General features: G+C 39.6%; 1 protein-coding gene and 1 non-coding gene across 2 annotated transcripts in view; both read right to left on the bottom strand.

Annotated features, from left to right (window-relative positions):
- Window positions 1-8622: 8622 nt before the first annotated feature.
- Window positions 8623-8704, bottom strand: trnas-aga. Its single transcript has one exon. It is a non-coding gene; the product is annotated as a tRNA-Ser (tRNA).
- A 1942-nt stretch (window positions 8705-10646) lies between these two features.
- The window catches only part of tmeff2a (transmembrane protein with EGF-like and two follistatin-like domains 2a), a 148363-nt gene continuing 132698 nt past the window's right edge, over window positions 10647-26311 (bottom strand). Inside the window, exons 6-10 of the mRNA XM_024286549.2 lie at window positions 24533-24681; window positions 21949-22005; window positions 21616-21742; window positions 14596-14754; window positions 10647-11381 (exon numbers count right to left, since the gene is read on the bottom strand). Coding sequence (XP_024142317.1) covers window positions 11285-11381; window positions 14596-14754; window positions 21616-21742; window positions 21949-22005; window positions 24533-24681 — 589 coding nt within the window. The 3' untranslated portion in view covers window positions 10647-11284. The remainder of the gene's footprint in view (window positions 11382-14595; window positions 14755-21615; window positions 21743-21948; window positions 22006-24532; window positions 24682-26311) is intronic.

Below are 26311 nucleotides of genomic sequence, written 5' to 3'. Positions count from 1 at the left end.
TGGAGGCAGACCAATGCAAGTTTGGATCTTTTGTCCACATTTTACATTTAAGATGCTCAGTTTTATTTAGATGTGCATTCACATGTTAGGTTTCCATTCATTTAGTTTGACTAAAAGGTCTTTATCGATGAATCCCAAACCATGAAGAAAGTGTAACTCTATAGGCTGAATGAGTGCAGCTCAGACGTGCTGCAGCAAGCTGCTGTTTTTGACCTGAGCTTCGTCTGCAGGGAAACCTGCTCGGGCGTGTCAGAGAACTGACTTCCAAGAAAGTTGATAAGCAAGTTTCTAATGATGTTGCATGCAACCACATGCAGTGGAGCACTCATTTGAACCACAGCAATTCACACCTCATTTTTACCCTTTCATTCTTTATTTTATATAAAGAAGCAAAATGGTTTTCTAACACTTCATGCAGCTTTCAGTTGTAGATACTGTGTTCCTGTTTTTTTAACTTTATTTGTCAAATTAGGGGATTTTGGTTTAAGTGTTTGTTTACAATTTAGATCAATGAAAATGTTTCCCTTTGGTATCATAATTAATTCTGAAATTCAAGATCTGCACAAAATTGACCAAACAAAATTGTTTTTGTTGTTATCTCGACCAGCATTTTTTTAAACAGTGAACTTGCAGTCAAAATTGTTTAACTGCTGTTTTAAAGCTGAAAACTCAACAGTCACATGTCTGTTAATATGGCCGATACTCTTGTTAATCTCTCTCAGACTTCAGAAAAATCTAGCCCTGTTGCAAACTTTAAAGAAGTAAACAACTTTTGGGAAACAGCTTAAACGTGTTTTGCAATGATTTTGATATAAATAAAGAACTGATGAAAAAAAAGGTGTTTTCCAAGCTTTTGGAGATGACTCACTGATTGATAAACATCATGATAATGTCAGGAGAAAGACGCCCCATGGCGCTTTTCATGGTTCAGATCACTCTAGAGTGTTTTTTTTTTTCATGGGGATGTGAAAGACTCACAGTAGGAAGTAATTTTATGTTTAGAAACAAAGAATAACTTTGAGGCAAAAAAAAGATCAAATCCACAACATTTTGTTGTCTGATTGGCTGGTGACCAGAAAAAAAGTGGATTTTTTTGATCAGTTCAGACCATTGACTGTTTAAGAGAACTGGACTGAGTGTGAGTGACATCACCCATAAAAAATTGTTTATTTATTGATCCAACAACATTAAGTGAATTCAGCTTCCATTATTTGGAATGCAGATGCTTCTGTTCTAAACAGAAATTCTGAAGTAATTTTCATTCCTGAACTGTAAAAAAGACAAACTCGACTTTAGTTAATATGAATCAAATGTGTCATAAGTGTGTTTTGTTTTTATTTGTTTTCTATTTTCTAATCATTGCATTTCTTTATTTCTGTAACGAGTTTGAAATATTTATGTGTTTTGACCTGTGTTATTCTCAATATGGGCTTGAAATAAACAAATCAATCAATCAAATCAATCAATCAATGAAACAATCATCAATCAATCAATCAATCAATCAATCAATGAAACAATCATCAATCAATCAATCAATCAATCAATCAATCAATCAATCAATCAATCAGTCTTTTCTTTTGTCCCTAAAAAAAAATCGAATTTGAAAAAAAAGAAAAAAAACAAAAAAAACAACCCTCCATAAGAACTGCATGACCTAGCATACGAGTTTAGACTCTTTTATCGTAAAATTTCTGAATTAAAAGAACTTTAAAGTGTTTCACAGTAATCGTCAAAGCCCCAAACCTCCAAGTGTAAAACTTATGCTTACATTTCTAAATATTATTACTCCCAGGTACGGTTCCTGCTTCACAGTCAGTCAATATTGTTAGAAAATTAAGCGTCGTAATGTGAAAAAAGCAAAAGGCAAAGAGAAAGCAAGAAATGTGTTCCTATGTGCAGAACGTCCAGGAAGAGAAAAAAGAAAAAAGAACAATATAATTATGGGAGAAAAAAATTGTAAAGACAAAATATAAAATTGTGAGAAAAAGGTAAAAAAAATTTTTGAAAATAAAATAATAAAATTTTGAGAAAAAAAATCACAATTATTTCATTAAACTCTTTCATGAGAAAAGGACCATAAAAGGAGCAAAGGCAAATGTAGAGGGGGGTAAAAATGGTCATTTTGATAATTTGTTCCATTATCTTTTTAATTGATTCCACTCCATAGGAACCTGTTTTTTATTTTTTTTGTTTTCTTTTTCCTAAAGTAAAACCTAACTAAACACTGCGGAGGCCCCGTGTTATCGTGGCCCCAAACTGCTAAGTCTCCCAATGATAAGTTTTTAAAGTGTGCTTTATAATATTCTCAACAACAGAAAAAAAAATGTATTGCTCTAAATATTTTTTACAACAGCAAACATTTTTAAAAATTTTATTTCTAGCAAAAGCACTTTTTAAAACTCTTTCTTAACAGATGCTCTCAATTTGTTTGCAGATGATGAACTTATTTACCATTGTGATCATCATTTTTAAACTGCTAAAAGAATACAACTCCATGAATTAGATCTGAACAGGCAGAAGTGTCAAAGCTGAGTTGAACAGGACACATTCATGCCTTCAAACTTAATTAGGTATGAGACACCTGTCTGCTTGTGGGCTTTCTCCACAGCCATAAAAAGCCCATTGCTTTACGTTTGAAACCACCTGAAGGCAGAATGAAAGGCTGCCTCCACACTTCACACTTCCTTTCACCCGCTTGTGTGATATCAGCAACAAACAGGTCCCCTGATCCGACTCGGTACCCGCCACATTGTTGATGTCCAACACCACGCTCACACATCCAGGTGGCCATAGCTGTGACGATAAGGAGCCGTGCCCGGCAGGTTTGATTGGTGTAACCAGCTCAGACTGGACGCCTCGTTGCTCAGCAGGCAATTGTGTCGACTTTTGTTGCTAAATCAAAGGCTCCCACAGAGGGGAAAATGGCACGCCGGCACCAGAACAGATGGTGATGGATCTTTAAATGACCCTTTTTGATTTTTTTTTCTCAAACGTTGGACACACGCTCCTTTTATAGGCGGCCTCGAACCTCCTCAGATGATTGTATGTACGTGCACTTACTGTGACACTATCAGTCGTGGAGCTAATGGAGCAATTTTCAAGGTGGCGAGCCCTCCGCGACACGCCCGGAAAATGTGGATTTGTTTGCTGGCCTGAGTGCATTTGTTTTTTCGGGTGAACAACACCATCAATTTTTGAACCACTGGGGCGACTCCGCTCCGCAGAACAGGTCGAGGTGCGGCTTGTTGATTGTGAAATCAATGTGAGGGCTTTTACATGGATCAGGCTTCCTGACGTGAGGGTCCTTTGAGAAATGATTGCACGCCTGCGAGAGGGATGGCTTGTTTTTGCAGGGATTTTTTTTTAAATTCCTCCTCAGCTCATCACCTGTTTCTCACAGGTTGTCCAAAGACACTTTTATTACCAATCGGCATGTAAATGATCTACACTTTGAAGGCCCCTGGGGAGGCAGCGTGCACGCTCATGTATGCCGACTGGAAAGAGAAAGATGAGTGGTTATGCATTTCTGCAATAAAGTGTCAGATTCCGTTGGCTGAGTGGGTCATATTGGACCTGCGTGTATGAAGTTTACATTTTTGTTCTCCAATTGGGATTTACTCCTTTCTTTGGTCCAGTTGTACTCTGGGTAATCTTAATATCTACATGTTCTAAAAACAGGTGATCTTGGAAGGCAACTGCAGTTCCCAGAGTACATAGTAAAAACATCACTGCAACCAGATGTTGTGTTAGCATCTTATGCAACAAAACAGGTTGTGCTGCTGGAGCTGGCGGTGTCTTGAGAAGATTGAGGCTCACGAGCAGAAGAAGGACAAATTTCTCGATCTGGTGGAAGAATGCAGAGAGGCTGGATGGAGGGTCCTCAGCGAGGCAGTAGAAGTAAACTGCAGAGGGTTCTTAGGACAGTCCATCCATTCAGCATTCAGGCTCTGTGGCACCAGAGGATTGCTGGAAAGAAGGGCCACTAGAAACATCAGTAAGGCTGCCGAAAAGCCTCTAGATGTCTCTGGATCAAGAGAGGGGAGGAGTGGAGTAGCTTGCTGCTTGGACACAAACCGGGTTCAGACCCGAAACACCCTATGACCCTGGATTCTTCACTGATGATGTTTCCAAGTTGCACCACTCAGGTGTATTCCAACAAATGGGTACGTTTATAGCTAAGGAATCTGGCTGTTCACAGAGGGCCATCTCTCCAAGCAGATCAACAGAGAGTCTAATGGAAGAATGAAATGTGTCAGGAGAAGATGCACCAGTGCATTCTCCAAAACTCAGAAAGAGTTGAATGAAGGGAAGGAACATCTCCCAAAACCACCACATTCTCACACATTCAGAAGATGGACTGCAAATGTTGGGTTCCTCGAGTCAAGATACTTTTGAGCCAACGGAGGAAGCATCTCAACTAGAACAAGAAGGAAAAAAGGACTGGACTGTTGGGGAATTATAAATAAAGTGTGCCTATCATTTGGGAAAGAAGGTCCAAGAGTTTGGAGGAAGACTGGTGAACCCAAAGTGCTAGAGGTCCAGCATTAAGTCTCCACAGTCAGTAATGATCTTAATGTCCAGCACTATTGCTGGCAAATTCTGATTTCTTCAATCCAAAATCCCTGCAACAGTCTAGCACAGGAGTGGGCATATTTAATCTGGCCTATAATCTTTAAAAATGTGTTATCTTTCCTGTAATTCTGGTGTGTCCTAGATGCTACATGGGGTTTGTCTGTAGGTGCAGAAATGTATTCTGCATTAAGGTGGTGTTGGAAGATTTTTTGTTTTACAAGGTTTATGTGTGTTTTTCGAGATGGACAGTCATTTTTCTGATCATTTCAACACCACATGAATGCGGCATTTCTCTAAATTCGAGTTTTTCCTGAGTGACATGAACCCATCAGTGCAATTGGGTCTAAAATGAGAGTAAAAGCCAGAAATGTTTTAATAAAAAACGCAAAAATGTTGAGTAATTTTCAACCAAATTATTTCAATTTTCATCCAGATTTCATGTTGTTTTGCTCTCGTATGAGGGGATTACCAAAACACTCCACAAATCTACTTATGATCTAGCTCTTCTATCAAATTTTAGAGCCCTTTGTGGCCCACAAGTCTAAAGGTTTGCCCACACCAGTCTCGCACAATGTTCTGAACTTCATGGATCTGGATGGAGATATAGATTCCTTCTTCCTGCAGGACCTGGGCCCTGCCAAGACTATTGAAGTGTTAAATATGGATTTTGATTTGATGTGATTGTAATCTCTGTCTTTATCTTTTTGCAAAAGCTGAGAAGTAAATGGTGATTTCTCCACAGTTTGGAAATCCCATTTTTGAGGGTTTTATGATCAGGCGGAACACCAATTTTTGTAAAAAATTAATACTTGAAATCAAATAAAATGCGGGTCCTGAATCTATATTCTTGAAAGTTACATTTTTTGATTAGAATTATGGAAATGAATACGCTTTTCCATGACATTTATGGGATAGGTCTGGAACTACAGAATGTATAGACAGCAGAGTACAGCATGAATCTGGGTGGGGCTGATTGATGTAACCCTAGCTGAAGTCATTTACACTTCCATGTGAAGCTGACTACAAATCAAAAAGGAGGATCTCTGTGAAACAAAACAGGTTTTAATTGCATCATCCCTGTTTGCAAAGCCAGCGTTCCCCCTGCAGCTGGAGTCTGTTTTCATGTTTAGACGCTCTATCAGTCTGTGTTTGCTTTGATTGACATGCAAATGTGGGGAGTTTGAGCAACTGGCAGTGCAGGGACTGCAAGCTATAAACATTGTTTTCCTGTGAGTGATTCAAACTTCAGTGAAGCAGTGGCGCGCAGTGACTTGTGGGAAGTTTCACTTCATAAAGAATGCAGAAGAGCTACGAGGGAAAAAAAAGCCTGACAGAAGAGTTCTCTGTGGGGTTCATCTCCGCTCAGCAACACGTTACTTCTCACAGAAGCAACAAGTACAAAACACAACAGTCTGTCTTTAGTACATTTCACACATTTCTACGAAAAGATAACTGTTTACTGAAAAAGAAAACTCTGCTCTTCCAAGTGTTTTAAAAGCTTGTGGGAACTAATATAACTGATTTGGCCCAAAACAAGAATCTTGGTTCTCGATGTGGCTCTGAAACTGAGTCTGTTTCTTTATTTTACATAATCAATTATCAGGCAAAAACTATTTTGACTCTTTAGAAACGATCATTAGCCTTTGCTAATCAATGCTGCCCTGGGTTTTCCATCTTCTGCAATCAGTTCACACAAATGTGAAACCATGAAATGAACCAAAATAACATGTTTGCAAATATCAGATGTGTTAATCCAATTTCTCATTATTGGGTAATTGCCATGTTTGGATACTTGATTTTCCTGTCTGTGTGGTCTTTAGACAAAGTCAGTCCTCAAGACAGCAGATTCTTGGTTTATAAACTAGTTCAGAGTGAGGAAAGAATTTTCAACAATCAGAGAGACGAGATTATGGCTGCAATCTTAAAATAACATAATTGAAGACTCATTTTGGTGTTTTTGGTGTTTTTAACACCTTCTTGTGGGATTTTTATGATGATGGAGGACATACATGATTAAAATACATTTTAAAGCATAATTTCAGAGTATTTTTTATTCATATTTGTCGTGAATCAGGTGCAGATGAAAAAATGCAGTTTGAAAATGATCATTTTTACTCTGCTCCATGATGCATTGACTTGCAGACGAAAAGATCCAAGTACGTCTTCATTTTCCTCATCTGAGCTCCCATATGCTAGCCGTTTGTGTTGCACCGCTAATGTTAGATTAGGGTTTTGAAGAGCTGTATGCTAGCGGAACAGCATGTAAACAGAAAGCTCTCAGAGTTGTTCCTCACAAACGGTCCAGCACACAACACAGAAACAAATGAACTCCTGCGGCTCTGCAGAAACTATGTCCTTTAAAACGACACAATTTTTGGGGGATTTGGGCTAAAAATGATCAAAATTAAAAGGCCACTTGTAACGGTTTTGCAAAAAATCCAAAAATCATCAGAGTGGGAGGTTTGGAAAATATTTCATCAACACTGGTAGTGTAGAAAGGAGGTTCAAGTGCACATTTTGTACAGTTTTTTTAGAGCAAAAATGAAGTGGGATGGCTTGGATTTTACCCCGCCCACCCAACTTAACTCACCAGAGTGCTGAAAATGAGAATTTGGCGAAAAATCTGTTGTGTCTTTGGTAGACAACTCAGCTTTTAAACAGGCAATTTGCTCTCTCACCAGTGGTGATTTGAAGAAACTGCAACATGCTGTTGGAGCAGGAAGTTTAAGTCTCTCAGTAGTAGACCACCTAAAACAAATTAACTGAGAAGCCAGAAGAGAAAGGATAAATGAGCACTGCATATATGCAACTACAAATAAAAAGTGATTTGCTCGTCTTAAGTGTTAAATCAAACCAAACAATGTTTGAAAATTTCATGTAATCTCCACCCATATAAATTGCACCATACTATTCTAACGTGAAACAGCCCAAAGCCTGTAAGAGATATTTCCCCATCTAATCCCTGCTTTTTATTATAAAGGATGTTTCTGTGATACAAATGGCAATTTTCAATGCATTTTTTTTAAACGTTCTGGTTTTATTCACAAGTTCCAAACTTATAAAAGTTTTTGGTTTCAACTGATCATAAAAGACTTCCTAGTAAGGAAAAAAAAAAGTCTTGTGTCTGTGACCTTGTGCTTATCATGGGCAGAAATCACTGCATTCTTGGGTTTCAGATGAGAGCTTATACTCCGATTACTCAGACGTTCACACAAGTTTCCTTCTTGCTCCTCCCTGGCCTCCAGTCCACTGGATTTGAGCCAAAAGCAGCAGGAGAGGAAAGGATTCTGAGAGGATTATACTGACGAGATCTGTAGGGTTCTGTGCAGACACACAAGCCTGTGCAAACAGGACTTTAGGATGGGACTGTGAATCTTTTATGTTCTGTCCTTTAGGGGAGGAACAGAGGAGGCAGCTTAAGTATGAACTGCTGGAGTTTAAACTGACTCAGACATGATTTAGTGATAAATGTAAGGAATTCAAGTCTGAATTCTAAGAATTTACCAATTTTTATGTTTCATCTCATCTCACTGCTGTTAGGTACACACACACACACACACACACACACACACACACACATATATATATATATATATATGTATATAAACGTTTTTAATTTAAAGAGAAAATTGACAACAAATTAAAATATAGGTAAGGTTGAAGAAAATTAAAGGAAAAAGTGTGACCCTTTTTTATTTTTGGGTCACATAGTTGGAAAATGTCTTTAAAAGGACATTAAAAAAAAGGGCTCACCTTAAGAGTAACAAAAGTAGAATGTAAATTTAGAAGATAAATTTTCGTGTTTCATTTGTTAGCTTAATCTGTATGTAAAATAATCTCTAACCCCAAAACTGTTGGTTTGACTTAAAAACTCAAATTGTTATTGAATCATAAAGAGGTATGTCCGGGTGTTGAGTCATAGGGTAGCATTTTAGAAAAGCAACACATCTTTCTGATAAAATAAACGTAATTACTCATATATAATAGCGTTAGGATATATTTGTTTTGATATATAAAGGTTGAGAGGAAAAAAAATAAAATAAAGTAATTCGTTGTCGGCAGGATTCGAACCTGCGCGGGGAGACCCCAATGGATTTCTAGTCCATCGCCTTAACCACTCGGCCACGACAACCTGTCCAACGGCGGACGGCTAGATAATTTTGAATCTATAGAAAACTCGACTCTGTCTGACAAATACACCAGTTTTTTTCTGTAAACAATGACTATTTATTTTATATTTTATAAATAATATTTTTATATTCAAGAAAAAAATGCCACATGTAGAAGCAAGAACGAAGGAAGTTCGTCTTTGTACAAGACTGCATTGATCATGGGCGCCATCTTGTGGCTGTGCGCATAGTTGCTTTTTCATCTATCTATCTATCTATCTATCTATCTATCTATCTATCTATCTATCTATCTATCTATCTATCTATCTATCTATCTATCTATCTATCTATCTATCTATCTATCTATCTATCTATCATTTTTTGTCTAATTGTGAGAAAAACAAAACATCTCACTCACAAAAGCTCAAAAATAATGTGAAAATAAAGAAAAAATACTAGTGTTACTGTGACAACCTTAAGTCTGATCTCTTGAATAGTCTGTCACACTTTTTGTCTTTCTTTGTCCCAATAGTTCAGCTCGATTGGGGATTGATCTGTTTTCTGTAGTGTTTACTGTAAAAGACTGAAATATAGTTATCTCCACACTGATGTACATCATATCTTTCTGGATGAAGCACATTTCATGGAATTGTCCAGATAAGATTCAAAACCAACAAACTACAAAGCAAACTAAAAGGCCTTCTTGAATGGTGCCCTGTCTCAGTCCTCCAAAAAGGCGTTGGGTGAGGACAGAAGCTTACCATTGTGCGTGACACTGATCCTGAGGGAACTGGAAAGGCGACATTTCACTTTTTACAGTGAGTAAAGAATGAACGCCCTGGTACAGCCTGAATCAAGCAAACAAGAATCTGTGGAAAAATGTGAAGTATGTTGAGTACCAGCAACACCCATCCAGCTTGAAGGAGCTGAAGCTTCCCTGTGGTGAAGACTGTGATGTTGTATGTGTACGTCAGTCAGTAGATGGATGGTTGGTTCCTGTCCTTGTAGTCAAACATGTTGGATTTTCTCAGACAAAGATAAAGCATTAGTCACATTAACCCTTAAGGTGGTTCCTGGAGGTTTTTGGGTTGTCCGGGCTGCAGAGGGTCATTGAAAGGTGTGGCTGCATCTGCAAGGGAGCAAAGGTGTCTTGAAGTTTCCTTGAGACTCTTACAGAGGTCATGAAAATTGAATGTGCAGTTGCTGTGTGTGTGGTAAGTGTATCATGAAGTATTTGTGATGATGGTGCAACCCAGCCAGCAAAGCCAAGTGGACCCCATATGGTTTAAAAGTGGGCAGAAAATGTGAGCCCTGATTGGGTTTGTCCAGTTTCTGTGGTGACCCCACCTGTGTTTGGACCATGGTGACTTAATTGGGGACTTTGTGGGTTACCCTACGCTGAACTCTAGTCAATAAGGTGCAAGTATTGGGTCCTTTCTAATCGTATGGTAAGTGTGTCATGAAATATTTGTAATGACAATGCAAGTGACATGTACTTATGACATACTGGTGATGCTGTAGCTGTTGCCCTTACTTCTTGATATGCGAGTGCCCTTAGAGCACAGAATGCACAAATAAACTGAAAAGTTTCTACATTATAACAGTTAGGCTGTGCGTAACGAGTATGCAACAAGGGAGGAACAGGTTCATGGACAAACTTATCAGTTGAACAGCACAAATAGGCTTCTTGTGGAGGGTTCGGGGGCTTAAAAAAAGGAAAAACCCATGCAACGTAGCTCTGTCTCACCTACCTTTACTTACCCTTATGGGTTGTTTAGGAGTTCGATACAACCAGTCGCCCAATGCCTTTGTAGTCTAGGATCTTGATACTTCCTGTGTGTCCCATACACATACACACACTATCCACCTATAAGGGCAGTTGTGACTACACTTAAAGAGAAAATCAGGCTGCATAAAATACAGTCAGTTAAGTCAACAACAAAAGAGACATGGTAAACCCACACAGTGTGTTACATTTCGTGATATAAATTATTTATTTACATTTACAGAAAAATGATCCCATCAAGACAACGTAGTAATAACTATTGGAAATAGAACTCAAGATACAGTAGCTGACGTCAATTGTCACAACCAAACAGAGAGCTCTAAAATAGCATTGTGCCCTCTGTCAGAAGTCTCCTATAACACAAGGTGCAAGGCATCACGTGTACCCCCCCGCCCCCCTCCCAACTGAACACACACTGCAGTTAAAGCCCCCCACCCCTCATCTACACACCACGGACATCGGCTAGTCTGCCTCTACCAAAGCGCACACGTCTAACAGACACTCACACACAGTCAAGTTCAGTGTCCTCAGTGTCCTCCCGGGCCCCTCCCCCGAAAAATCCATAGTTCAGTTTTTTCTGAGAAAAACCTCTGAAAAAAAGGTGCAAGGAGGCTCGTCGGCATCTGGAAGGACGGAAGGCAAGTCTCTGTCTGTGACGCCGGCATCCTGCTTTAGGAGTTTAACGGTGGGAGAAAGAGGCGAGGATTGACGGGGGGGACAGATGCATGTTCTTCACGGTTGGCCTATGGGGAAAGGGGAACATCTGGCACCACGGCGGTTCCGCAGCGTGGATGAGGACTGTCAGGTGTGTCTGGGCTCAGATAAGTCGAGTGGAGGCGCGCATGGTGTTCTCGGAACTGAAGTGGACATTATTTTGCTTCTGCCGGTTGATCCTGTTTGTTCGCGGGCACTTCCTGTAGAGATCAAAATAAAAGCATGTAACAAAGCCGAAAAAACACTCATATACAGGAACATTTGTTGCTGAAGGTTAGCTTTGTGTCCTCCATGGTAGCACATAGATGTCACATCATTTTAACCATAGTTTGCAATCAATCTTATTATTTTTTCAAATTAAATAAGGGTCAGGATAAAATACTTCAGTATAAACAATAGAAACAAAAACAAATGATGCAAAATATCGTCAGTCTTTTCCTAATGCTGAAAATTTAGTCTTAAAAAAGTATTAAGTCATTAGTAAGGTCAGTAAGGCCCCTTACTGAACGATACTGCATGCATGGGGTGTGCAGATGACACTGTATTTATAACACTATAAGCTGCACTTTTTTCAAAAAACGACAGTGGGCCTTATAACCTTAATATATGGATAGTTTCAGGTTTGCTTAATGATGCTGAGGTGATTTTGAGAGGTGTTTTTACTGCCTTCTATGTCATCATGGCCAGGGGACCACAGATGAAAACTAGCCTTTTGGATGATTCTGGATTTTTAAAACCATGTGTTTTGTCTTGTTTATTCGTGTGTGTGTTTTTAAATTGCATTGTCCTCTTTAAAAATAAAAAAATAAAAACTCAGAAAGAAAAGTTACACAATGCTCTGCCAAAATATCAGTCTTTTTTTTTGTCAAACAAGGTTGGGTGTTGCTGTATTGTGAAAATGCTAATGTGGCTAACATGTAGCACTGTTGGATAGTGTTTTTTTTAAGCATTACTAATAAGATTGGGAGTAACAGGTATCGTGAAAATGCTAACTTCTAACGTGTCTAATGTTAAGGGTGTCACAAAGAAGTTCTAGAGTCACTGTGAATGAAGTCTGACTGACTGATGGACTTGGTGGGTCATATAATCCTTGTAGTGCAGAAAATATGTAGTGTCTGAAGGGCGCTCACACATCCTACACTCTGATTGTCTGATTTCCGCATATCTAAAAGTCAGTGTAGACGCAACGAGAAAATTTGGTTCCTTCTGTATAAATAAAGTGATAAAAACAATGGTAGCTCTGTGTTATAAAGCTAAAAAGAGTTCTTTTAGAGGCTTACATCACAATAATCATGCCCCTTTTAAATCCAGTTTTATAGCTTTATTAACTGAAGGTTACTTTCCAAGTCCTGCAGCTGTGACCACACAGAGCAGCTGAAGATCATTTGATGGGCAGGTCTGCATTTTTATCAATGCCTCCATTCTCTACCCTGCTGCTGATTTACATATTTGGAGCAATCAAATGGACTCGGGGCAGGGCGGGCGAGCCGTTTTGTTTTTTATGCTCTGCTATTTTCAGCCTCTGGAATCCGGACGGGTACAGAACCAAGTGGCATCAACGTGGTATTTTGCCGGGAAGTTCCTCGGAGCAGACCTTTTCCGAGATGTGACAGAATGTCATACAAGGGAGGCAGAGCACAGACGTGACCTTTTCCGCTCCCACCTGTTTGTCCTTTAAGTGAGAGGGAAATAAACAGAAATCCTGTAAGACTGCGGCAACATTTACAAAATGTAATAATGTCCCGCAGAGATGAAGCGCCTCTGTAAGCTTCTGGCCTGTTTGGATTTGTTCAAGTAGAAGCTACTCGCCATAAAGTGATAAGGTAGCTTTTGTTTAAAAAAAAGATAAAAAATTGAAGCCATATCTCAGACACTGCTTATCTACTGTCTTATCCTGCTACTTTACCCATAATTCCACTCTATTTGTCTCCATCTTCACAGTCTTATTTTTGCAGTTTTGTCTCTGCTAACATCTGTGTGTATAACAGCTTATAGTGAAAAAAAAACAACAACACTTGTGGTTGTATGTTCCTGCAGGTTTCTCATTTGTGTGTGAGAAAGTGACCGTATTCGATCTCAGTTGTAAAGAGGTAGATGACCTTTTTTGTTTTGTTTTTGCCATTTCCTCCAGCAGACGCTGAAGCTTTCCTTTTCCCAAACAACATGGACAGTATTCTCCCAGGCTTGTGACACTGCACTGTGTTTGTGTGGTTGTGGGGACATGCACTGAAAAGCACATATTGACCAAAAAAAAAAGGTACCTTTAAAACTGATGCTTTGAGGATGTTCGGAGGGGATTTACTAACTCCAGGATTTGAAAAAAAGCTAATTCACAGGTCAAACCATGCTGGGTATTCACCAGTGACTGGATAACATTCTCAAATAGTGTGGTAAGGAGTGCATTGGAGTCGTTCATTGACTGTATACAAGAACTGGATTGCGTGACCCTGCCCCCTCACCTTTCAAACAGGAAGTACTTGCTGGTTCCATAGATTTTTATTGAGGAATAAACAGCTATTAATTAGTTATTCTATTTGTCAAAATAACCATTCTTGTTCTGATACCTTTTTTTTTCATTTTCTTTGATAATCCTATTATTTTTTTTTGTAGTGCTAGTTTTTCATGTTATAAACTGACCAATCAGATGCCTCAATACAAATATTAGTTTCACATCGAATGTTCAAAACGTTTGATTGACAGATTTTCCCAAACTCGCTTTTGTGGTGTGAACACTCCTGATTGGCGAAAGTGGTTGCCATGGAAATGGTGAGTCAGACAGCCTCGGACCAATCACTTCTTATATTGACGATTTCTGGTACGAACACGGCAATGTCCACATCGTGAAAAATTGGCGACTAAATTTAGTCATTTTCTAAGGGTGATGTCAAACTCATTCGGTCCAGTTCTATTATACAGTCAATAGTTAGTACATAAACAATAGATTTTTAAGTGTGACACAGAAACACCGCTGTGGTCTTTAGATTGACGAAAGACCTTTAAATTCTAAAGCTCTACAACAGCTGAGTGTTCCAACGACTGTCAGGTTTGTTTTTCTACTTAGTTGTCCAGTCTAAAAAAAAAAAACTTAGTCTTGGAGACATTTAATAAACAGAAGGCTCAAAAACAGACTTATATTTAGTTCTTTAAGAACCTGAGATTCAAGCATTTTTAACTATTTTTCTAGAGTCCAGGGCAGATTTTTAATAATTATTCATTTGAAAAGAATATTCCTTTTACTATACTTATCAGGATAAAGACAAAAGTAAGATAAAAAAAACAGAATATTAAAATAGTTTATTGTTACTCTGCTCTCTCTGTGTCAACCCAAAAATGACTCAAAAACTGCCTTTTACTTATATCAAACTTTAGTAAAAAGATCTCATAGAAACACACCTCCCTAAAGTGACGACTCACCTGGTAATGCAGAGCACCACTACAGAGATGATGGCCACCTGCAGAGCTCCGATGATGGAGGCGATGAGAACATAGCGCAGTTTCCCCGAGCCTGGCACCACATACAGCACGTTGTACTCTTTCGTCTCACACTTCTGGCCGGTGTAGCCTGAGCGGCAGCTGAGATCACACACAGGAACGAAGATAGAGAGCATTTCTTAGAACTGAAGGACAGGCGAATTATTTTCCACACTTGTGGTTGTGCATATTTGATAAAAAGCATCGTAGCGACAGCATTTTCGCTGTGACTGTTTCAATAAAAAATGACTGATGGAGCGTGAATATGCCCACATGTGTAGTAAAAAGGCAAAACTTTCTCAGTGTAGACTGTGGATGTTGTTGCTTCTGAACTTCTGACAAAAGAGGATTATTAATAAATAAACAAAGTAGCATATTGCTCTTTTTTTATTTTAATAAAGCATCAATGCACCGAGATCTTTTTCTTGCAAAATCATGCAATATAAGCATCAAACAGAGCAAAAAGTACACATTTATGATTAATCCATTCTATTTCTACAATGACTTACTGTTGTTGAAATGAATTATATTTCTTGGCACAGATGTTTTTAGATTTTTTTGGGTGAATGTTTTTTCATCTTTTTTTAAAATAATTTTAATGATTTTTTTTTTTGGTGGAAATGTTATTGTCCGCCATTAGGTTCTGATATAAAATCTGTTGTTTATATCACTCAATTTTTTTGCCATAAAATAAAAAAAACATTTATCAACAGAAAATTTGAGTAGTTTATTTATAAGTAGTTGAATAGGATAAAATACTTTCAGTTTTTCCTCTAACAATGATAATCAATCTCGCACTTTGAGACATTTAAAGTACTTCTTCTAATGGGGATATATGTGTTCTTGTGGCATTTTCCTGATGATGGTGGACATAAAAATAAAATGAAGGTTAAAATTGCATTTCGGAGTATTTCTTCACTAAAGTCCTTGTGAATTAGGAGCAGCCCCCAAAAAACGTTTTGAAAAAGATCATATGTGTTATGTAGAAAATATGCTGGGTGGACCATAAGGTCCGTGCTCTGCTCTGTTCTGATGCATCCTTGTAGACAAATAGATCCATGGACGTCTTTGTTTTTCTCGTCTGAGCTGGCATCTCGCTCAAAACTGTATGAATAGCATTAACATTGTCAGACATTTTTGTTGTTGGTTTGGGGTTGTGAGCTAGCGGGAGAGGGGATCCACGGAGAGGTCTTGGCAATATCGATTGGGTGACGTCTAATGAAGTCTTGCCACTCTGGAGAAACTATGTCCTACAAAGCAGCTTTTTGTTTTTTAGATAAAAAAGGGCAAAATTCAAATAAAAAGATCAGTGGGAACGGTTTGAAAGTAGATCAAAAGATGATCGGAGTGGGTCTTTAAGGCTTTTTCTCTTTATGGTGCGTCATCTTTGGGCTAAAAAAAAAAAATTTGAAAGTGCTAAAGATGCAAGGAAAAAAAAAGGTTTTACAAAAGCATTAAAAATACAAATTTTCTCTTTTCTCCTTGAATTTAGAGATATAAAGAATTAAATATATTTGTTGAAAGAATCTTTATCTATAGCCAATAGATTGCAGTCACAGTTGGAGAAAACACACCAAAAAAAATCATGACAACACACACATCACACTAATAGATGATCTTTGTTCTCGCAGACGAGCTAAAACGGTCCCCTTTTAATCTCTCTCTTTCTCTGCGGCTGTTCTTCTTCTTCACCCTCTTTTCCAGCCTCGGGGGAGGTTGTTACCCACCAACACCTGCACATCGCTTTCACACACACACACTCACAGAGTCTCTTTTACACTCACCATCCCCTTGACCTGACAGTGGGAGATGAACATTGCAACCTTGTTCTGTTTGGGGGGGATGTACTTTGTTTACACACGCAGACACACACCACTCCCTCTGAGACCGCGCTCACTCTCCACTGGATCAAATCCCTCTTTTCTACAACCAGCAGGGGGCAGCAAAGACCCTCCATGCTTTCAGCTGGAAAGCGCTGCTCTGTAAGCAGCAGAGACTGTCTGGCCGGGTGAGGTGGGGCGATCCAGGTTAGACAGAACTGGGAGAGATAGAGAGCGAGAGGTATCCAGACCCCCACGCTGCGACGCTATCAGGCTGTAAAAGATGGCAGACCTGAGCGGCACACAGGTGCAATCACTCTGTGTGTGTTTGTGGTGAGTGGGCGGTGGGTTTTAACAGCAGGCTCCCTCGTGCCTTTACATGAATGCACATCCATGCAGTTTGTGTTGAGTTGTCTGCTATATGACTGCAGACAGTATAAAAAAGGTGTGTTTATGATGTAGATTTCCTGTGATTTGCATTTGTTTTTCTCCCGACCGGTGAAACGCATCCATGTGGGTAAACATGTGTCTGCTTTTCTGACATTTTGATGTACGCCTGCACTTCCACCACCACGGTTCATAAAAACTAAGATCACCAGGAAACTATTCGGCCCTTCTGGGAAATTAACTCCTCATAAATCTGAAGCGGCTAATATGCTAGCGAAGGTCCATGTGGTTTAGATTTTAGCTGTTGATTGAGTTAGCTAGGAGGTGGTTGGCTCCAAATTTGTAGTTTGAAGAAAACAAGTCAATTGGTTCGCTGGAAAACAAAACAACGAGTTAAAACCCAGCAGGGGGGTGCTTTTGAAACCATAAAGGGACTTGTTGATGTTAAATACACTTCTAAGAAGGTTTTGGCTTGACTTTTTAGAGCAAATTAGTCAGTTGGAACACATGTGAAGCAATAACAATAACAACACCCCTAAAAACAAAGGGAAAAAAGTGTCGTATGTGGGTGGTCAGCTTCACAGCAGCTCAGCAGGAGGCTCTTGTGCGTTGGAACAGCAGCCGCAGACTTCAGCACGTCCTCTGCAAAGAAGGCGAGCACCAAAGGTCAGTCCTGCCCACAAACATAGCAAGATACTTCTTATGCGGATAGATGTTTTTCTATTGGAACACTTTCATTTCCCCCAAAGGGATTAATAAATTATCTTCAAATTGAATTGACTTGCTCTCCTTCCAGTAGATGAATTTAAATCGGGATCAGAAATTAATAATTAATGTGGCTGAAGTGGGAAAGCTGCTTAATCCGCCTGCCTTTATTTATAATTGGATGCGAGTGATTCTCACAGTATCTGTCATCGGCGGCTGTTTTAAGTTCCTGATGCGCTTCATTAAATCCTGCAGTTATCTGGGGACAACAGGACAGATGTGTTGATAAAAACGGCAGTTTCTGATCTGACGAGAGCGCTAGCGGACCTCTCAGCCGTTGTGCGGTGGCGGTCCGCCGTGTTTATTTTCGTAGCATCACAAGATGTCACCGAGTAAAACCAACGCCAACATCTGCACGCATCAGACGGAAGGCCTGGAGCAGTTCATGAATGCCCCCTCTTTCCTTTTGGAAGCCTTTTTTTTTTAAATCTTGGAATGCATTTAGAGTTTACTGTGGTGTGACCATTTGTAATGTTTATTGAGTTACTGAACTAAGGCTTTACTGTGAACAGATAAGAGGTTTTTAGAGAGAATACACTGGTCCTATTCACATTGCCTCACTTTACCTAGGAGGCAGCACTTGCGATTCCTGCCTGAAGCATCCTTACAAATAAAGGCGACCATAAGATGGCCTGTTACTAGGGGTGTAACGATTAACCGGCTTAATCGATAAATCGGTTTATATTCCTACAATCCAATCACAATCCAGCTGAGGCAAGTTCTTAATCAAATCGACCTTTTCCACTATAAAATCATTTCAAAATGAAACAAATTGATTAAACCGTATATCTTCCCCAGGTGGCTGGCCAGTCACCAATAAACACCAGGTCTAACAGGTGCTTGTTACTTCCTACGCCAGTCTCTAATAGTGGCCGGGCTTCTTTAAGACACCCCCCTCCTCCACCATCACCATGCACACATGCAGACAGCGGGTGTATGTAGGATTTGCGTTTTGTAGCGACGTCCAAGAAACACTCATTCCATTTAGTGTTTGAACTTCATACGATTGCACACGCCAAAGAATATTCCAGTGAGGAATCTGCACAACTTTTTTGCGATGGATTTTAAATGTATCAGAGAATGGAGTAAGCAGATGGGATTTAAAAGACGGCTGCAGAAAAAGGAGCAAAAGATTTCCAGGTGGAGAATTTTTTTAACCAATATTGGAAAATACTATTTTTAAAACATAAAAACTTTAAATAATGAAAAAATAAATTAGAAATCTTATTAACTGTAACACCAGAGGTGTCGCTGATCACACCTCAATAACACCTGCTCTTTGACATACGTAAATCTTCAATCATATACGTAATCAATGTGAATCAATTGATTCTGATACAGATATTTTATGGACAAACAGGCAGATGGCTGGTTTCTATGTGCAGTAGGTTTATTGAACAGATGGGTTGATAGGAGTTAAGCACAAATATAAGTCCATAGAGCTAAAGCAGGGTCAGGCAGGCAGAGGTCAAACATTAGCATCAAAGTTTGAGGGATCAAACTTTAGTAATCATGATTCAGGCGTGGGTTGGGGCAGCTGGAAGAAGAACAGAGTGGAGCAGAAAAAGGGTTCAGGGAAACAGAAAGTCGGGTCAGAATAGTAATGTTCGGTAGTGGGGGCAATACGGCACAAACAATACTCAGCGAGGCTCAGTGCCCTGCTTATGACTCAGGCAGATGATTATCAATGGGATTCAGGTGAGCGGCATCCGGGGTCTATGCCCTGAGGCGGCTGGGAGATGTAGTGAGTCAATAAGCTGGGGATGGCCCCCGCTAGTGAGCAGAGGGGGAGACAGAGCTCTGACTCCAGACAGAAGAAAAGTGTTTTTTCACATTGGCTTCGCACCACTCTGCGCTGATATCAGTGCATATCAGTGCAAATCAGATTTTCTCCGCTTCAGAATGTGCTGGAATGATGTTATTGCGTCAGTTGTTGGATAGTTCCGATATTCAAAATAAGGTCAACACCTGAGCTAAACCTCCGCTGATAAAATGTTAAGGTAATAATTTTTCTAGGTATAAGTTTCCACAGAGTTCTGAACCACATAGTAGGATCATAGATTTCTCTTCTAAAGTCCTACTTAGCAAAATCATAAAAAATCCTAAATAATTTTGGAATCTTAGAGTCCCAGCAAACAAGCTCCCAAGGAGTGTACTTTAAGGCTCAGATGAGCGATAGTGCTTCAGTGGAAACTCGATTGCTGACATACAGGAATTTCTCATCTACAAAAAAAAAAGTAATTGATGAAATTACTTATTGATAGGAACTATAGACTGGTTGACTGCTAAACATTTTTGAGATTATATAAAAAAAAAAAAAAGGAAAGAAGACACCAAATAATCTGTTTTCTCTTTTGATAACCTCATGCAGTGTAAAAGGAAGGGAAAGTGCTTCATAATCTTTGTCCAGTAGCAGAGACTCTTTAATCAACATATAACTATCATGAAGTCACCAATGCTGTGCTGTGAAAGCCAGTAGAATATGGATAACAGATGTCCAATGGTACCAACCAGGATTTTGGCATTAGTTCTGTGTTTTTGTTCCAATTTGCACATGGAGATGCTTGTTCCAGGAAGATCTAAGGAGTTTGAAGGTCAGGCCAACCCCCTTATTTTCTTCACACTGGTAATGGTGTTGCGTTGTTTCGCCAAGAGTCGGCTTCCTTTGCAGTAATTTTCCAACAGAGAAGTGGTGAACGAATGCCAGCAGTCTTAAGGTTCCTCGGGAACAACATGTGGCTGATCTGTGCATGGTTACTCAGCTTCACCCACCCTTCTTCTCACTCTGTACTGCCGCACATATGCAAAGCACTGTGGGAGCTTTGATTGCTGATGCCCACACAAGCCCGCCGAGCACACAGGAAAATAACGAAACCCCCCTAGATCGTAATTTGTGACTCAGGGGTGCACTAGCATACCCATTAGGCAGTGCCACATGTCTGACTGGTCAACACCTCTTTCTCACTGGAGCGCTGCAGTGGGAGGGTTACCCTACCCCCCCACCCACCCACCCTCCTCGAAACACACAGGCTTGTTTTCACTGAAGATAAGCAAGCCTGATTAAAAAATAAACGGGCGCCGGCACTTGCCTTGCAATTGCGAAATTTTACAGCTGATTAGCCATTTTACATTACATGCTTTCTTTGAGCGTCTGCAGATCACAGAGAGAGCATCAACAAATATGTGTTTATGTTGGGGGGGCGAAGCGTTTGTTTACACCCAAAGCTAATTTGTAAAAATTGAGTTTGAAGACAGAATTATATACAAAATTGCCCATAGCTCAAATATAATTACAAGATTACTGTTATCTTGCTATTAAAAATGTAGCCATTTTGCAATAAATGAAGAATCAATGGTCCTGCATTCATTGGCTTGGAGCTCAAGAATATTTTTAGAACAGCGTTTGGTTAAAGTCTCACTCTGATCATCTTTCGATCTGTTTTAAAAGCTTTCCTTGTAGCCATTTTATCCTAAAAAAACAAACAAGAAAAAATAACTGTTGTTTTTTAGGACATAGTTTCTGCAGAGCAGCAGTAGTTCATTAGAAATTCGCCTCTGATTTGTTGGCAAAACTTTTGGCGTGGAGTAAGCCCACTCACTTTTTCCATCACCCATCTGTTTACACTCTCCCGCTAGCTTACAGCCCCTCACAACATCAATGTAACATTACCAATGCAACACAAACAAGCAAGGATTTTGAGGCAGATACCAGCTCAGACTAGGACAATGAAGATGTACTTGGATCTATTTGTCCACAATGGATGCATCAGAATGGATCAGAGCAGGGAGCTTGTCACAGCTGCAAACTTTTTCCAATGCCATTTTTTCATCTTCTCCTGATTCCCAGTGATTTGAATAAAAAAACATACCCAGAAATGCCATTGTGAGGTTTTTGTTTCTCCTCTATCATAAGAAAAATGCAACAAGAATATGTTAAAAACACTATTTTCATTCGAGTGGGTCTTTCAATGGATTCTTATAGCAGCCTAACCTGCAGGATGGTTGCTTCTTCGTGCTGAGTTGACACTCTCCATGGATGCAGAAGTTCTGATAACCTTCTGGACACTGGATGTAGTCACTGCGTGCTTGTCCATTCTTTGGCTCCTTATTTTCCCCCACTGAAAAGACAGAAAATTGTCGTAGGCGACAAAAAAAAAGTTCACGCACTCACACATTACTGTGCTGTTTGAAAAGATGGATAAAAGAAAAGGTGAACATAATAAAAGAGAGGTAGAGGACAGAAGTGAGAGAGAGTGACTTGCATTCAGTGATGACTGACAGCACATGTTATTCGCTAATCCACCACCATTACAGAAGCACTCACCCGTGTGGTCGGTCTGTGGAAAGTGTTCATCGCCATTGTTCTCAGTTTTGATGTCTCCTGGAAAGGCCAAAGACACATTAAAGCTGATCTCAGGTCACTGTAACCTCTTCTGAAGCTGCAGCCCCCATCCATTATGTGTTCCAAGTTCAAATTGATGCCGTTGTGGAGAAGAGTCCGGGATGTGAATTATCATCTAACAAAGGTCTCCTGCAGAGTGCACCTCTCTGCTTAATATGTATAAACGCAAACTATTCTCATCAAAAGTGCGAAGTCGTCGCTCCCCTCATGTATTATACTGAACCGAAGGCAGAATGGAGCGGAATCAGTTGGGAAGATCAGAGTGAATAATGCATTTTCACTCACCTTATTGATGCTGCATTGACTTCCTCTTTTCTGAATGGCCAGACAAAGTCTCCCTCAAATCATTATCATATTATTGCCATAGATTTTTTTTTTCAGGGGTGAGTGAATTCATGGCTTCAATTTGAGACTGTGATAGTATTTTCCAGTTGTAAGGTGCCAAGAAAATGCAGCAGGTTTTGTGACTTATAACTACTTTTTTCAGATGCTTTCTTCCTTGCCAAAAAAAGAAATCAAAATAAAATGTTTACATCAGTTTAGAGAAAAAATAAGAAAATATGATTAAAAACTAAAAAAAAAAAAAAAATCATACTTTCAATTGTTTTGAGTGAACAGAAGATACCATGGTATACATGGACCCCACCCAATCATTTTTGTAATCAGCCATCTAATATAATATGAATACATTTTGTTCAGAAAAAAAAAAAAAAAACATTTCACAGTTCAAACCATTGTTTTTATATGAGAACCGGACTGAGTGAGAATGATGTCACCCACAGAAAACTGCTTAATTCTGGCTCTATAGAAATGGAGCCAATTCAGTCGCCATTTTCTGCGATACGGACATGTTGGAGTTAGATGTCGTCTTGAAGCATTGATTGGTCTGAATTGCTCAGTCAACATGTCTATAGCAACAACTCTTGCCAATCAGGGGTGAGCTTGTTGGAGGCCACTCCCCTACAACTTAAAAGCAGGAATGGGATAATCTGTCAATCAAATGGTTTGAATGTTCAACATAGGACCACATTTTTTTATGAAGGCATCTGATCGGTCAGTTTATAACTTCAATGACTTTCACTACTAAAAAAAAAATGATAAAATTAGCAAGAACATGTGAAAAAGGCTGCAGAACTTGATTGGTTCTAACAAATATAATTACTGATAAATAGCCGTTTACTTCTCAATAGAAGTCTATAGGATTTCATCTTCTTTGTTACAGTGGGGACTTACTATTAGAAACTCGAGGGGGAGGAGTCACTCAGTCCAGTTCTCATATACACATATTATTAAAACATCAACAATTGATGTAAAAAATCTAGGAAAAAGAAAAAATGTTTTTAAAAAATGTCATCTGTCCATTCCAAACTCACCTTGTTTGAGTCTAATGAGAAATAAAAAACACTTAGGAACGAACAAATGTTGCTTTGAACTATACCCTCACAGTTTTAACATCATGAAGGACTTAGTTTATTTGATTATGATCATGTTTATTATTAAAATCCTTTGATGTATTTTGGGTCTCGCAACATCGTGTTCACACCTGCTTTGAGGTATCTCAAAGCAGGTGTAGTTTGTTCTTTAACTATCCTCAAAGTGAATGTAAACTAGATCCTTTTGCTGTTAGCTTTTATGGATTGAAATCTGCTTTTCTGGGATTTTTAATCTAATTTTCTACCTTATAGTTTCTAGTTTCACTATATTTGTCTGTTTATAAGCTTCAAAATACCTATAGAAACCAGTAGCTTATCTTGTTGCCAAGTTTTTTTTCAGTTTTGAGTTATTAAATGACTATTTTAGGTCTTTGATATCCTAGTTTTTGTTTTTACGAACTTCAAGCCCTGACATTATTGATTCTCAGGACGCAAAACACTCAACACATTTCCCACCTTTTTACTTAAGGTTTAACATCAGGTCTGAAATCATTGAGAATGCAACTACCTTTTCTTTACTCTTTTAAAAAGTAGAATTTATTGGCTTGCTGAGTCGCCGTTGGTCAAATGTTATTGAATTAAACCCTCGTACAATGAAAGCCACTGTGCCCTTTGGTAAAAACTGAGCAGAACAGCAATGGAGCTGAATCACTCAAAGTCAAATAAAGCCCAGTTTTGTTCAAAAGAACTACTTGTCTGCTTTGTTGTTGACTATTCAAGCAGGTGCAGAATGTAAGACAAGCAATTAGAGCACCAAAATACAAACTGAAAAAAGCTTAACAAAGAGTTTTAGAAGTAGCTCTTCAGTAGAACCACTAAAGCCATAAATGCAATAAAGGATTTTAAAGATTAAACAACTGTAAACAAAGTAAAAACTTTATTTAAACATGAAAAGTGGCAGAAGAAGCTGGAGGATGGAGATAGAGTCTGTTTAGGTGCCTGTTTTGACTCGTCACGTTAACGCGACGCCAGCCTCTGCTCACACAGATTACCGGCTTCCTGCGTGTTTGGGAGGGCGCCACTACCTAGTTTAGTTTCAGAGCATGCATGAGTTTCTGACTTGAGTGTCGGACCTTGGCAGTGTCCCAGGTACTTGACTTCAATGCGCTCCTGCCTCTGACAGGAGGCCTCCTTCACCTGGCAGGGGTTGTCATAGGAACGACCGTCTGAGGCACACACCGGGTTGGAGCTGATGTGAGAGCAGTCAATGTTGCAAACACACCTGCAGAACAAGAACGTCTATTAGTGGTGCGTAAGACACAAAGGCTGCCCCGAAAGGAGAACGGGAGCGTCTGTGTTCTGGAGTGTGGTAAGTTGTTCACCCGAATTTATGAGGGATTAAAAGTTACATAAGAAGAAATAAAAAATAAAAGAGCAGCTTTTGCACTCTGATAGGATGTTGGGCCACGGACAGTAATCCCATTCGAATTGTGGTTCATCGCATTCAGTTTGACACAAAAGCAAATGGATTTAGCTGCTCAGATTGAGACTGGAAGGGCTGAAGGACTTACAGACAAATGATGCGACCTTCCAGTGCAAATAATAACGAGAAAGACAGAGAAATGTACAAATATTGTGGTCATTCAGGCTTAACTTTTGATAAGATTAAATAAAAATGAAAGTAATGGCTCATTTTGAAAGATGATGTATTACAGTGCATTATGGAAGCTACAGGTCAGTCCTTCAACAAAACCAAACTGCTTAAGAAACTCTGTATTATCACTACAGGTGTATTAACACTTTAAAACCAGAGATATCACCAGTGAAATCTAAATAACACACAATTTTCGACCAACAGTAATTTTTCAACAATTCACACAATCACTGTGAATCAGCTGAATCAGATTCTGATGAAGAGAGGAGCAGCTTTGCATATTGGCTTTGTGGTGTTCCATATCTGTGCAAAGCTGCAAAGCTACTTTTCTCTGAGACAGAATCAGCTGATTTACATTGATTGCGTAAATCGGTTGTGGTGGAAAGGTAGAGCAGTTAACTTATGACTGGAAGGTCTCAGGTTCCGTTCCTGCCCTGCCCACACTTGTGTCAAAGTGCCCTGAACGCTGAACCCGACTTTGCTCGTGGTGGTTATAGGTTGGAGCCAGTGTTCGGCTGTGGAGCCACCATCAGTGTGTGAATGAGTGTGGGTGAATGGCGCTATGACTGTAAAGTGACCTTCTAATGTTACATTCACACTAGATGTGGCCAGCACATCGGCAGGGGCGTCAAGTTTCTATGTTAAGTCAATATACAGATATTAAGTCTTGAGGTGTGATTTGGGTGTCGGGCACAGCGCATCAACCAACCAGGGACTCAGCTTTGGGCAAGTTTCCTTTTCAGTGACTCCTTAAAAGGGTAAAAAAGGAATTCCATATGGCCGCTCAATTTGAGGATTTTCATCCTGACCTTCCATCCATTTTCTTAACCCACTGGGGCTGCAGGGTAGCTGAAGACTTCCCTGGTTACTGTTGTGCGAAGGTGGGAAAGACCCTGGTTAGGTCAACAGTCCCTCACAGAGCCCTTGGAGCGACCGCTACGTTAGCCAGCTGCCCGGTAGACAATGTAGCGAGCTAATGAGTTCCACTGCCCAGGCTCCAGCAGAAGAAGCAAGCGCTGCCACCCGGGTGCCCAGCAGAACTAGTGAGCTCCATTGCCAGTCCCTGGGCAGTGGAACGCGCTATGCTTGGCTGCCGGCGGTTGGCTGCCCAGCAAATGGAGAGAGGCCACGGGTGCCGTCATAGCGCTTGCTCTAGCTTCATGGGCTTATGATTTTTTTCTTATTTTCATCAAGACAATAAAAAAGATCCTCCAGTTTTATTTTTTTTTCCCCTCTCGAGTTAATGCTCAAACTGGGC

This window comes from Oryzias melastigma, linkage group LG21 (assembly GCF_002922805.2).
Source record: "Oryzias melastigma strain HK-1 linkage group LG21, ASM292280v2, whole genome shotgun sequence".
Lineage (NCBI taxonomy): Eukaryota > Metazoa > Chordata > Actinopteri > Beloniformes > Adrianichthyidae > Oryzias > Oryzias melastigma.
This window is presented reverse-complemented; position numbering and strand designations above follow the sequence as displayed.